Source organism: Lithobates pipiens, unplaced genomic scaffold (assembly GCF_037356315.1).
Source record: "Lithobates pipiens isolate NorthernLeopardFrog02 unplaced genomic scaffold, aLitPip1_a1.2 Scaffold_22, whole genome shotgun sequence".
In the NCBI taxonomy this organism is placed as follows: domain Eukaryota; kingdom Metazoa; phylum Chordata; class Amphibia; order Anura; family Ranidae; genus Lithobates; species Lithobates pipiens.
The window spans coordinates 242,271,040-242,285,365 of NW_027507784.1; the positions used below are offsets into that span (position 1 = coordinate 242,271,040).

At 48.4% G+C, this 14,326-nt stretch overlaps 2 protein-coding genes across 2 annotated transcripts in view; both read left to right on the plus strand.

Moving 5' to 3' along the window:
• ABCC1 (ATP binding cassette subfamily C member 1 (ABCC1 blood group)) overlaps nucleotides 1-14,326 on the plus strand; it is an 852,279-nt gene that overhangs the window by 441,095 nt on the left and 396,858 nt on the right. The window lies entirely within an intron of this gene.
• The window catches only part of LOC143925184 (kinesin-like protein KIF26A), a 128,552-nt gene continuing 119,199 nt past the window's right edge, over nucleotides 4,974-14,326 (plus strand). Inside the window, exon 1 of the mRNA XM_077449789.1 lies at nucleotides 4,974-5,631. Coding sequence (XP_077305915.1) covers nucleotides 5,506-5,631 — 126 coding nt within the window. The 5' untranslated portion in view covers nucleotides 4,974-5,505. The remainder of the gene's footprint in view (nucleotides 5,632-14,326) is intronic.

Genomic DNA, 14,326 nt, shown 5'->3' on the forward strand with positions numbered 1-14,326 from the left:
GAGAAAGCAACCCCCTGTGTACACTATGCAGCAGGGCAGCAGGACACAGAACCAAGAAAGTGGCAGCAGACACTGGAGAAGGAGTGACAACTACAGTGATTGTCACCTTCCACGGGGATCACACCGGTATAGCATATGCATACTTACATTAGTAGCTGGAAAAATCAACTCCAGACAGATCTAAAAATATACCTGACAATGAGGTTATGCATTCAGTATAGACAATAAGGCTGGACTAAGCCTCGGTTCACACTATGAACTGCATGTGAATCGCACAGGAATCCCTCTTCATTCCTGTTCAATTCACATGTGATTCAGTGCAGTGCGATTTGAGCCCATTCATTTTTAATGAGCTCAAATCTCACCACATTGCACAAACGTCGTCCATGCAGCAATTTTGCAACCGCCCTGCAACCAGTTCGCTTTTTGTAGCTGCTGACTTAAAAAAAAAATTCTGTAGGAGCCTGGAGATCTGTTTTAACACTGACAGGGGTGCTTACAATGATCAGCTGCTTATGTAAAAAAAAAATTTGTTGTAACTGTTTATAAAGTACTAGCTTGAGTTTGGCTTTAATTTGTTAGTGTATCTACATCTGCTAGTACATCTAACACACTCCTCCCCTGAGGCTAACGATACTGCTATCCAAAGGTGCCCCCTGTACTCCTTCATCCAGAGTGGGGGCACTCTAATACAGGAGGCGTAGAAAAGTGTAAATAAACAAACGTGTAAACCAGTGTGGTGTGTATTCAATGAGTAGCTGTCAACATGAGAGAAGCGTTCCCACACAGTGATAATATATAAAACAAATGATGTGGCGCTTCCTCAATACAATAAAGTGCATAAACTTCAATAAATAAATATTTGTGTAAACAATATATTGCAAATATTCAAATGAAGTGTCTGTTTTCTGCATGCACAATTCCAATGAAAATATAAAAATTCCAATGAAATATATTGTTTACACAAATATTTATTTATTGAAGTTTATGCACTTTATTGTATTGCACTTTATTTTATTGAGGAAGAGACACATCATTTGTTTTAAATACAGGAGGTGTGTTACTAGCCAGATCACCAGGTGAAAATGGCGGGGGGGGGGGGGGGGGGACCAAAGAATAGAAAACAGATGTAGCCATCTAATGATTGGTAAGCTGCATTATATAATGTTTTGGGTTTAATAGCGATTTATTTATTTTTTTATTTTTATTTTTTTATTATTTTTTCTTTATTTTTTCTATGCCCCTAAACCAGTGGTTCTCAACCTTTCTAGTGCTGTGACCACTTGACAGTGCTGGCGGGGAGTTTGGTCGAGTGGCAGTGCTGGCGGGGAGTTTGGTCGAGTGGCAGTGCTGGCGGGGAGTTGGGACGAGTGGCAGTGCTGGCGGGGAGTTGGGACGAGTGGCAGTGCTGACGGGGAGTTGGGACGAGTGGCAGTGCTGACGGGGAGTTGGGACGAGTGGCAGTGCTGGCGGGGAATTGGGTCGAGTGGCAATGCTGGCGGGGAATTGGGTCGAGTGGCAGTGCTGGCGGGGAGTTTGGTCGAGTGGCAGTGCTGGCGGGGAGTTTGGTCGAGTGGCAGTGCTGGCGGGGAGTTTGGTCGAGTGGCAGTGCTGGCGGGGAGTTTGGTCGAGTGGCAGTGCTGGCGGGGAGTTTGGTCGAGTGGCAGTGCTGGCGGGGAGTTTGGTCGAGTGGCAGTGCTGGCGGGGAGTTTGGTCGAGTGGCAGTGCTGGCGGGGAGTTTGGTCGAGTGGCAGTGCTGGCGGGGAGTTTGGTCGAGTGGCAGTGCTGGCGGGGAGTTTGGTCGAGTGGCAGTGCTGGCGGGGAGTTTGGTCGAGTGGCAGTGCTGGCGGGGAGTTTGGTCGAGTGGCAGTGCTGGCGGGGAGTTTGGTCGAGTGGCAGTGCTGGCGGGGAGTTGGGACGAGTGGCAGTGCTGGCGGGGAGTTGGGACGAGTGGCAGTGCTGGCGGGGAGTTGGGACGAGTGGCAGTGCTGGCGGGGAGTTGGGACGAGTGGCAGTGCTGGCGGGGAGTTGGGACGAGTGGCAGTGCTGGCGGGGAGTTGGGACGAGTGGCAGTGCTGGCGGGGAGTTTGGTCGAGTGGCAGTGCTGGCGGGGAGTTTGGTCGAGTGGCAGTGCTGGCGGGGAGTTTGGTCGAGTGGCAGTGCTGGCGGGGAGTTTGGTCGAGTGGCAGTGCTGGCGGGGAGTTTGGTCGAGTGGCAGTGCTGGCGGGGAGTTTGGTCGAGTGGCAGTGCTGGCGGGGAGTTTGGTCGAGTGGCAGTGCTGGCGGGGAGTTTGGTCGAGTGGCAGTGCTGGCGGGGAGTTTGGTCGAGTGGCAGTGCTGGCGGGGAGTTTGGTCGAGTGGCAGTGCTGGCGGGGAGTTTGGTCGAGTGGCAGTGCTGGCGGGGAGTTTGGTCGAGTGGCAGTGCTGGCGGGGAGTTTGGTCGAGTGGCAGTGCTGGCGGGGAGTTTGGTCGAGTGGCAGTGCTGGCGGGGAGTTTGGTCGAGTGGCAGTGCTGGCGGGGAGTTGGGACGAGTGGCAGTGCTGGCGGGGAGTTGGGACGAGTGGCAGTGCTGGCGGGGAGTTGGGACGAGTGGCAGTGCTGGCGGGGAGTTGGGACGAGTGGCAGTGCTGGCGGGGAGTTGGGACGAGTGGCAGTGCTGGCGGGGAGTTTGGTCGAGTGGCAGTGCTGGCGGGGAGTTGGGACGAGTGGCAGTGCTGGCGGGGAGTTTGGTCGAGTGGCAGTGCTGGCGGGGAGTTTGGTCGAGTGGCAGTGCTGGCGGGGAGGTTGGTCGAGTGGCAGTGCTGGCGGGGAGTTTGGTCGAGTGGCAGTGCTGGCGGGGAGTTTGGTCGAGTGGCAGTGCTGGCGGGGAGTTCTGATCAGCTAACTTAGGTGCTCTTGATTAATGTCATCTGCTGATCTGAGAACTGCGTCTATCACACTAGCTGATCTAGGAGGAGGGCGGAAGTTTTCACACTCGGCTTGGAGACACACAGTGGGAGATGCCCGCAGACTGTGTATGACGTATAGTGGAGGAGGAGGGAGCGGAGCGCTGCGCTGCAGCCACAGCTTGGCCCAAAGAGGCCCCAGGGCAGGCAGCCTACCGATCAAAAAAAAAATAAAGATTAATCGTTAATTTCCGCAGCCATAAAAATATATAATTATTTAATTTTTTTAAATTGTTGCTCTTTTTCTGTTGATTGCGCAAACAAAAAAAAAAACGGCAGAGGTGATGAAATACCATTTTAAAAGAATGCTCTTTAATTTATGTACAGCGTTGCATGACTGAGCAATTGTCAGTTAAATTAATGCAGTGCCGTATCGCAAAGGAAGGGGGGTCAATTTTACAGGGACCAAGTGGTTGAGCTTTCCCGCCACCACTTAAAACTGCACATTTTTGTGGGCTCGCCCCATGAAGAGCAGAAGATCAGGGGCAGCATGATTGCCATTATTCCACAGTTGTAGTCAGGGCTTTTTTTTCTCAGAGAATAGGTGAAGGAACCAATAACCAGGGACAGCAGTGACCAGGGACAGCTGATACGGGAGACAGCAGTGACCATTGACAGCAATGACCAGGGACATCAGATACTGGGGACAGCATTGACCAGGGACAGCAGCTAGCAGGGACAACAGTGACCAGGGGCAGCAGTGATCCAGGGACAGCAGCTAGCAGGGACAGCAGCGATTAAGGGACAGCAGCTAGCAGGGCCCGCATTGACTAAGGGACAGCAGCTAGTTGCGACAGCATTGACTAAGGGACAACAGTGACCAGGGACAGCAGCTAGCAGGGACAGCAGTGATCAAGGCAAAGCAGTGATTAAGGGACAGCAATGACCAGGGACAACAGAGACCAGGGACAGCAGTGATTAAGGGACAGCAATGACCAGGGTCAGCAGTGATTAAGGGACAGCAGAGATCAGGGACAGCAGCTATCAGGGACAGCAGTGACCAGGTACAGCAGCTGGCAGCAACAGTGACCAGGGACAGCAATGACCAGGCACAGCAGCTAGCAGGGACAGCAATGACCAGGGGCAGCAGTGATTAAGGGAAAGCAATGGCCAGGCACAGCAGTGACCAGGGACAGCAGCTAGCAGGGACAGCAGTGATTCAGGGACAGCAGCTAGCAGGGACAGCATTCACTAGGGGACAGCAGTGACCAGGGACAGCAATTACCAAGGACAGCAGCTAGCAGGGACAGCAATGACCAGGGGCAGCAGTGATTAAGAGACAGCAATGACCAGGGACAGCAGTGATTAAGGAACAGCAATGACCAGGCACAGCAGTGATTAAGGGACAACAGTGATTAAGGGACAGCAGCTAGCAGGGACAGCAGTGACCAGGGACAGCAGCTAGCAGGGACAGCAGTGATTAAGGGAAAGCAGCTAGCAGCACAGCATTGACTAAGGGACAGCAATGACCAGGCACAGCATTGATTAAGGGACAGCAGTGATTAAGGGACAGCAGCTAGCAGGGACAGCAGCTAGCAGGGACAGCAGCTAGCAGGCACAGCAGCTAGCAGGGACAGCAGTGATTAAGGGAAAGCAGTGATTAAGGGACAGAAATGACCAGGGACAACAGAGACCAGGGACAGCAGTGATTATGGGACAGCAGTGATTAAGGGACAGCAGTGATTAAGGGACAGCACTGATCAGGGATAGCAGTGATTAAGGGACAGCAGCTAGCAGGGACAGCAGTGATTATGGGACAGCAGTGACCAGGTACAGCAGCTAGCAGGGATAGCAATGACCAGGGGCAGCAGTGATTAAGGGACAGCAATGACCAGGGACAGCAGTGATTAAGGGACAGCAATGACCAGGGACAGCAGTGACAGATGCCTGGCAGGGAATGTGCTTGGCTTACAAGGAAGGCTCTGCCAGTAGGGTTAGCTGCTGGTGTGACGTCACGGCCTGAGGACAGCCCTGCTGGGATTGGCTCTTGAGCTGTTCTCTGACAGGCAGCTATTAGCGGAGATGTGCTGTGAGTGTGGGAGTCCCAGGCAGGCACACTATGCAAGGCAGGCAATCCTCCGCACAGGCTCAGCCCAGCTCCAGCCAACTCCCTACTTCTCCTGCCCCAGCACGGGTCATGCCATGTGCTGAGCTCTGCGGACACAATTAAAGTGCTATTCCATTCCTCAGGTGCCTCCATGCTCCTCCGGCAGAGCCGGGCTCCCCCAGCGCATGGTATGCGTCCTCTATGCACGGAGCGGAGCGCTGCTGTAGAGGTGGCGTCGGTGAGCGCTGCCAGGAGTTGATGATCACATGGAGGGATGGTATTTGCTCCTCGCTGCTGATGGATGGGGGGCTCCTCCGGCCGGTGTGATGATGGGACAGTGAGGGGGGAGGGGTGCACACACTGAGCTCACTCACTCACAAGTGATTTGGGCTCGTTTTTCCTTTTCTTTTCTGCATTGGACAGAACACATCGCCGGCTCCCAGCTCAGGATGGACGGATAGCCGCGTCCCTGCGCCGCTCCAGGGAGCTGGATTTGGCTCACCAATCCCCAAATATGGCTTGCGAGAATTCCCCAGAATCGGAGAGGAAGAACCCCAGTCTGCTGGAGCTGGGGGCTCTGTGCTTGGACTCCGAAATCATTTTTGGATTTACCAGCCACCTGCTGAGGAGGAGAGGAAAGGTAAGTCCCGGGACTTTTCACCGCTTGGTATTGTGCTCTGGCAGCAACCTGTAACCTGCGCTGGGTGGGCAAGTTGGGGGTTCACCACTGAGGACCGGACATTGGGGGTTCACCACTGAGGACCGGACATTGGGGGTTCACCACTGAGGACCGGACATTGGGGGTTCACCACTGAGGACAGGACATTGGGGGTTCACCACTGTGGACAGGACATTGGGGGTTCACCACTGTGGACAGGACATTGGGGGTTCACCACTGTGGACAGGACATTGGGGGTTCACCACTGTGGACAGGACATTGGGGGTTCACCACTGTGGACAGGACATTGGGGTTCACCACTGAGGACAGGACATTGGGGTTCACCACTGAGCACAGCACATTGGGGGTTAACCACTGAGGGCAGGACAATGGGGTTCACCACTGAGGGCAGGACATTGTGGGTTCACCGCTGAGGACAGTGCATTGGGGGTTCACCGCTGAGGACAGCACCTTGGGGTTCACCACTGAGGTCAGGACATTGGGGGTTCACCACTGAGGTCAGGACATTGGGGGTTCACCACTGAGGTCAGGACATTGGGGGTTCACCACTGAGGTCAGGACATTGGGGGTTCACCACTGAGGTCAGGACATTGGGGGTTCACCACTCAGGACATCACATTGGGGTTCACCACTCAGGACATCACATTGGGGTTCCCCACTAAGGACAGCACTCCGGGGATTCAGCACCTTGAACAGAACACTAGGGGTTCAGCACAATGGACAGTAGGTTGGGGGTCCAGTACCATTAACATCACAAGCGTGGATCACCACCATGGACAGCACCATGTACAACACTCTGAGGGTTTAGCACCTTGAACACAACACGAGGGGATCAGCACCATGAACAGTAGGGTTGGCGGTCAGTATCATGATCATCACAAGAGGAGGTCACCACCATGGACAGCACACCAGGGTTCAGCATCATGGGCAGGGCTCTGTGGGTTTAGCACCTTGAACAGAAGACCATGGGGTTCAGCACCATGGACAGCACTCTGTGGGTGTTCAGCAGCATGCACAACACTCTGGGTGTTTAACAATTTAAACAGAACACTAGGGGTTGATCACCATGTGGGGTGGGGGGGTGTCAGTACCATGAACATTAACAAGAGGGAGTCACCACCATGGAAAGCGTTCTGGGAATTTATCGTCTTGATCTGAACACTAGGGGTTCAGCATCATGGACAGTAGGCTTGGGGTTCAGTACCATGAACATCACTGGGAAAGGAAGGAGGGTCACCACCATGGATAGCACGCTGGGAGTTCACCACCATGGACAGTAAGATAGGGGTGGGGGTTCGTTCAGCACCATGGACAACTAACTGAGGGGTTCACAATCATGGAAAGAACCCATGGGGTGAGGGGCCAACATCATGGATAGCACATTGGGGGTTCACCATAATGGACAGCACAGTAGGGGTTCACCCCCATGGACAGCATATTTGGGGGTTCATCATCATGGATAGCACATTGGGGGTTCACCATCATGGATAGCACATTGGGGGGTTCACCATCATGGATAGCACATTGGGGGTTCATCATCATAGATAGCACAGTGGTGGGTTCAGAACAATGGACAGCACACCGGGGTTTCAGGACCATGGACAGCGCACACTGCCATCCAGCAACGCTTTAACGCCGCATCTGACACCAGTGGCTCAGGATTCTCATGAGGCTCTCGGCTCCCCTTTTGATGTTGCTGCTGGCAGCTTCTCAGCACGTGCTCCAGCCCTTTTTTTTAATGCTCGAACACCTGCTGCTTTATACACACCATACGTGCATAGATGGCTTTGATTGTGTCATTGGACATAGGTTAATTGGCTCATATCTAATTTGGCCCTAGTATATGTATGTATGGCTGGAACCATAGATTGTAAGCTCCTTAAAGGCAGAGACTGATGTAAACGTATATTAGCATGATTAGTATGATGCTATATAAATACCTGTAATAAATAAAGATTGAATGGCTTGTTAAACAAACACATGATGTATTAGATTATAACAGAGCTTTCTTCTTTTATTGATAGAGTAATTCTGCAAAATGCAACTTTTGTCCTTATTTTTATCAAAGGATTTTTGAGTCCTAGCTAGTAATCAGGTCCCTCTGAATGTGTCCTAAAAGCTGACAAAGGATGAACATATAAGGTGTAACAGTAAATGATTCATTTATAATACACAGACGGTAATGGGGAGAGACACATGGCTAGCATTCTGTCTGGCTTTCAAATGAAAAATCTTTTGTGTTTTCAGTTTTTTTTTTTTTTTTTGCATTTTAATAGTTTAAGACTACCATGGTGGTAAACTGTAAACTGAGTCACCTGTTATTAGATGAACTGTATAAAGATGGCCATTGTTGTGGAACTACAAGTCCCAGCATTGTACAAAGGCGTTGTGGCAGTTGTAGGTCCCCAGCAGCTGACTGTCCTGTTCTAAGGTGTGGCTGTAGGACTGCAAGTGCCTGTGTGCCAAAGCAGAGGGCATTCGGGGGCTCGCAGTCCTCTGCGCATGGCGTCATATTAATAAAAACACTCTTGAGGTCTTGCCAGGGTAATGGAAGTACCATTACATATTATACCTGATGCTGGCGGTGGAGGAGTGATCTCACTCCAGCATTAAGTCAATCATATGAAATATTTAAAGAAGTTGTTACAGCCTAGCAGGCTTGTGGCAAATAGAGCGCACAGCTCTGCCTCCTTTGGGGACCTGCTCTGCTGCCGCCCCTGCAGAGGAGCTGACGCCTGCTAAGAGTTAATAATGTGGGGATGAAAGTCTGACAGTAGATACCTACAGGGAGGTGGCCAGGGCCCTTCAGTCTCCATCAATCAACAGCCACATTTCCCTGAACTTTTTATTCCTTTTCTTTTTATTTCTGATTATTCTGGGGAAAAGAGGGTGTGGGTGGCTAAGACATCTTCTTAGATTGCAGATAGCCTGTGGTTGTGTGAAGTTTAGAGTTTGTTACATTGTATTTCTTCATAATTGCAGCTATGTTGTAGGCATCTGGTAGGCTTTGTCTATGGTTACTGTAAAGTACTTGCTGAAGGTTGGTATTGGGCATCAGCTCCTATCTTGTCTGTGCCCCTTTGACATGCCAAATCTGCCCCCCCCCCCCTTACCCTTTCTTATCTGCATTTCACTTCCCCATCCCCAAAACTCTGGTTTAAGTTTCAACATTCTGGGATTTTTGTGAAATGGGCCACGGGGGTCCAAGAAAAAAACTGTAGACACCCAAATCTTGATGAGCTCTAAGAAGCCCCAGAGGGCGGTCTGCATTTGGCTAAACTGACCACTTTTTAGGCTGAAGCACGTCTATAAACCAGCAATTTTGGGAAAAAAAGAGTTGGCTGTTTTTTTTTTTGAATGCTTTCAACCAAATCTGTAAAAAGAAAATAGCTTCTATTGTTATTTGTGTAGAGGATTAGTAATATAGGATTCCAGTCTGTTTTAGGAGGTGGTGCGATATTTACAAGACCTATGAAAGACCAACCAGTACTTGGGATTGCAATGTGATTTTATATATATATGCATCCATTAGGGTTACTGATATTAAAGCAGAACTATATTCGCCTCCACTCCAGCGTTGCGGAGTCTGACAGCTCCTTTTGCATCTTTGGCCGGTCTCCTTCCACGTTCCTATTGGCCAGGCCAAGATGATGTCACTTCTGCGCATGACGGGAGTTCATTCATCGGCAGACGCCAAATTTGTACAATGAAATGCACGTGCAGACAGGCCGGCAACACATTTTAATGTAGAATAGACATGGGGTTGATTTACTAAAACTGGAGAGTGCAAAATCCGGATTTATTTGGTCAGAGCTTAATTGAACAAGCTGAAGTTAAAATCTGATTGGCTACCATGCAGAGCTGCACCAGATTTTGCAGATTTTAGTAAATCACCCTCATAATGTGTCTCTTCCGTGATAAAGAAATCCTGGCTGTTCACCAAGTTTTTTTTATTTTCTTCACTAAAGTTCCAATTTAAGGTTAGTCCAGTTGGCTTAGAGATGGGGAAGGAAATAGCGCGACAGTAAACTGAAATCTGGTTGCTATGGGTTATTTGCTCTTTGTCCTACTCTGCTGAATAAAGCAGTATTGAGAGATGATACCATGTACGTTTCCACCCACTGGTACACCCTCACAGCTCACAGTCTGGTTGCAGACTGCGCTCCTATGACTACAATCTGCCTCTAATATTGCCTCGGGGCTGCAGACACTTAACTCTCCACTAGGGGCGCTGGAAGGCCACGCTGGTGCCTCATCCATGCACTCAACTCAGAAGAAGTGAAGCAGAAGAAGAGATGTATTAGATGTAGAACAGATTAAATTTTAATAGCTCTGGCTAACCCCTTCGCTGCTGCGCTGGCCTTTAGGGCATTGCTAGAGCCACGCTGGAGTGTCTCATTATCTCTTTTTAAAATCTTTAAACCAGACACGCATACTCAGGTCCCACAGAGTGACAGCAGGGCTACACAATCTGCCCCAAGGTTGACCATTAAGGAGTGTGCATGCACAGCGTTCAGCCAGATTTAGACGACTGCACATATGACTGGAGCACATGTTTTTCTCATTCTGTTTATACAAGGACGCTTTTTTTTTTTTTTTCTCACTGTATGGATAATCACCCCTCACACCCCCCAGATATGACAGATCCACATTCCTGGGAGCTCCCAGAGGAAGCCAAGCTCCTGAATAATGCATGCTAATCAAAATTTGCGCACAAAGGGACAGACAATGCCACTTTTAAAATAGCACAGGTGTATTATTTATAGTGAGAGTATCAAGAGGGGGGGGGGGAACCAAATGTAATGGCTTCAACAGACCATGTAATGTGTGGCGCCATCACTGTCCCACTGTGTTGGATTAAATCTGTATGACAAATCTGCCCAGGCTGTACGGGCTTCTGGCCTCGCAGCGCCATGCGCCATCCAGAGCCCATGCTGGGCTGGTTAATTGTGCCATGACCAAAGCATATTACAACACTGTTATGGCCTATAAGGCATTTAAATTTAACAATAGTACAGCGCTGAAAGTGTCCATAGAGGTTTGATTTCTGTCACTAATTTTGGAAACAACATATTGCTCATCCCATTGTTCATAGGGACAGTTGTGCTTCCAACATATGCAATATCATCATTGCTCAAAATTGTGCATTTTGATGATCGGCTTTATGAAGTGGTTCCATTAATGCGTTTATGCCTCACTGTGTTCTCAAAATGTATTTTCAATAATAGAAGAAAGTAAGCTCAGAAAAAAAAACAAAAAAACAATCTGGGTATGTTAAAGGAACTGTTATGTGTGATGTATTGTCCCTTGTGAACACTTCCTATAATTGTCTGGGCCCAAGCCAAAGCCTGTGAGGTAGGCCCTCGGTGATTCAGGCATGTATGTACTCAGTGCCGGGACAAGATCATCCAATGCCCAGTGCAAAGAAGCCAAATTGTACCCCCCCCCCCCCCCCTTCATTATATGCAAGCTTATGAGGAGGAGGAGTGGGGGAGAGAGCGGAGACCACACCTCCTCCCCGCTCTCCCCTCCTCTCCTTGCCGCTGTCACTACTCCTGTCAGCAAAAGAACTTGGAGCGCCCACCCCTAATATACAATCTGCACTCGGGACTTCTGCCCACCCCTTTTCTTGCATATACTGATTGTTAAGACTGTTCATTATGTGTTGTCCAGCAATGAACAGAGACAGATTTGCATAATTATTGTCTGAATTCTATATCTTGTCTTTTTTTTTTTGTTTTCTTTTGGGAGATTTTTATATTTATGACTTAAAAACTGTTTGTGGGTCTGTGTAGATGCTCTGGTCCAAAAATGTGCATTTCAGCCAACTGGTATTTTTTTTATTTTTCCATGGTCACCTTTAAGAATGGGTACCAACGTAAGGTACCCAACTTTTGACACCCAGTGTTTAGATTTGATTGTTGCAACATCTGTGGGTGTGGGAGCCACAAACGGCTAATACTGTTCACCTGTGACAATATTATTATTATTATCAATATATAGCGCCAAGAGTTTACGCAGCGCTTTACAATATAGAAAGAGACAATACAGTTACAATACAATAAAATACAAGAGGATTAAGAGGGCCCTGCTCAGAAGAGCTTACAATCTAATAGGGTGGGGCAGGTGGTACAAAAGGTTGCAGTAACTGTGGGGAATGAGCTGATGGAAGTGGTAGGAGATTAGCTGGTGACATGGCAGGCTTCCCTGAAGAGATGAGTTTTCAGGGATCGCCTGAAGGTAGCGAGAGTAGGGGATAGCCGGACCAGTGGAGGTAGTAAGTTCCAGAGGATGGGAGAGGCTCTGGAGAAATCCTGGAGACGAGCATGGGAGGAGGAGACGAGAGAGCTTGAGATTAGGGGGTCTTGAGAAAAGCGGAGGGGACGATTTGGGTGATATTTGGAGACAAGATTGGTGATGTAGCTCGGGGCAGAGTTGTGAATGGCTTTGTATGTTGTGGTTAGTATTTTGAATTTAATTTGCTGGGTGATTGGGAGGAGGGATTGGAGGAGAGGGTTGTCATGCAAGTTCTACATAGAAACCAATCAGTTTCCAGGTTAACTAAACAAGCTGAAGTTAGAAGCTGATTACCTATCATGCAGAACTGCACCAGATTCTGAGCATGCCACTTCTAGTAAATCCACCCCCCCCATGTGTAAAACGTGTGACAACCCAAGATAAACTGGGTGATACTAGATAGATCATGGCATGGCTGCTGTTTTGTTACCAATCACAGTGTTCCTTACCATAGAGCATGCTGGGGTTGTTTTACCCTGGCTGCAGTGCCATGGCACAGTGGGTGGATAGCCTTTTTTGGACGGATTTTGCTGTCTTTGTTTTCGATTTGCAGAGCCAGACCTTTGAAATATAATTCTAAACGGTGTGGTCTGATGTCAAAACTAAAACTATTGAGCCATCATGCAACCTCTACCTAGGCCACCCAGCTACTGTCATTGCTAATCACACATCGCCATTAAATACCAAGTCCTTTTCATAGAACCCTAAAAGACATGCATTGAGTGTATATGCTTTCTTTTATATACTTACATTTTTATTTTTACAATACTGTTGCTCTGGGGTTAAAAAAAAAACCATCTAGCCTGTATTGGACCAGCTGTTCTGCCTGGACCCACATTTGATTTGCTGTCCTAATGCATGCCAACCTGTCAGTAGTTCTGTCATCCAACACAAGCACATCCAGCCAGCCTTTAGACTAGTTAAACAGTTTAACTATTAATGTACTTTGTAATGGGCCTTCTTGACAGGTTTATATAAAAGACTCTACATTTTGAATGCACTTTTACGTTTTCCCAACCTAGTTGAAATGTTTGTTGCATATCTAGAATACTTTTAAAAATTTAATCTGCATCGGACAAATGTGTGATTTTCATTGGAAAAGTGCACCAGGAAAAGGTGCCTCAGCCTGGGGTTAAACTGCAGGCTGTCATCCTCTGTTAGCTTGAGACAAAATCAGAGAGCATAACAGCATCCAGGGGTACCAGAGGGAATAAAGGTGTCATTCCTATCCATGGACAGTAGATGGCGCTGATGGTCCAGATACTGGTACTGGATTGCAAAGTAGGGAAGGCTTTTTATATTTCTGCAATTTGAAATGAAAACGCTTTTGGATAGAAATGTCTTTACAAGAAGAGGAAAAAGTGGTCGTTTTGAATTATATGAAATATGTTATACAGATACTGGCGTTCACTTTATCCTAAAAAAAAGAATGGTGAGAAGAAGGTTACATTGTATACAATGGTATCATGGTATAGTAACTTGGCAAATATTAGCAAGGCTTTAAATACCAATGAAGTATTGATCAATGTCATCTTTAATTCATAAAGTGCAATTACCAGGGGCTTGCAATTAACCCCTCCAACACCCGTCTAGGTCCAGTTTAGCCAAAATCTGTTAATCTACAATCGTCTATGCATCTCCTGTCTGGGGAAGCGCATTGCCCCAAAGCTGCCAGCAGACTTGAGAGGGCCAGTTGTTTTGTTCATCAGGGGCGGACTGACCATTTGACCACTCGGGCACTGCCCGAGGGCCCCCGGGCCACTAGGGGGCCCCATCAGGGTTGCCAGCCTCAGTAAAACCAGAGACAGTATGTAAAAATCTGTGTTTTTTTTACATCTGTCTTTGAAATGTCCCTTACCGACATCCTTTTGGTCTAAAAATCTCAAGATTATAGCTGCCCTACCTCTCCAGTACCTTCTCAGCCAATAGAAACATGTCTGTGTATACTGTGTGATTGTATACTGTGTGTGTGTTTGTGTATACTGTGTGGGTCCATAATCTGATTGCCTGGGGGCCCCATAATCTCCTATTGCCCGGGGGCCCCATGAGTTGTCAGTCCAACCCTGTTGTTCATGATTGATCCGACCTTCCTCTGGGCTAGCAGCCTGCAGAGCGTGGCCAAGCATCTATAAAGCTGTAATGCCACCTTTTTAAAAGTTTTAAGTCAATGGCTGGAAAATAAAGGAATTCTCTGATTATTATAATTTTTTTTTTTTTTAAAGATAAGGTCAGCTGTGGTAGCCTCCAAATTCTTAGTTCGCATCTCCTGTATGGGCAGTCAGTCATTAGAAGAAGAGTGTTCACCTCTTCTGCCTATTCCTCAGCCCATCCCGGGTTTGGATATGCTGTATCATATTTG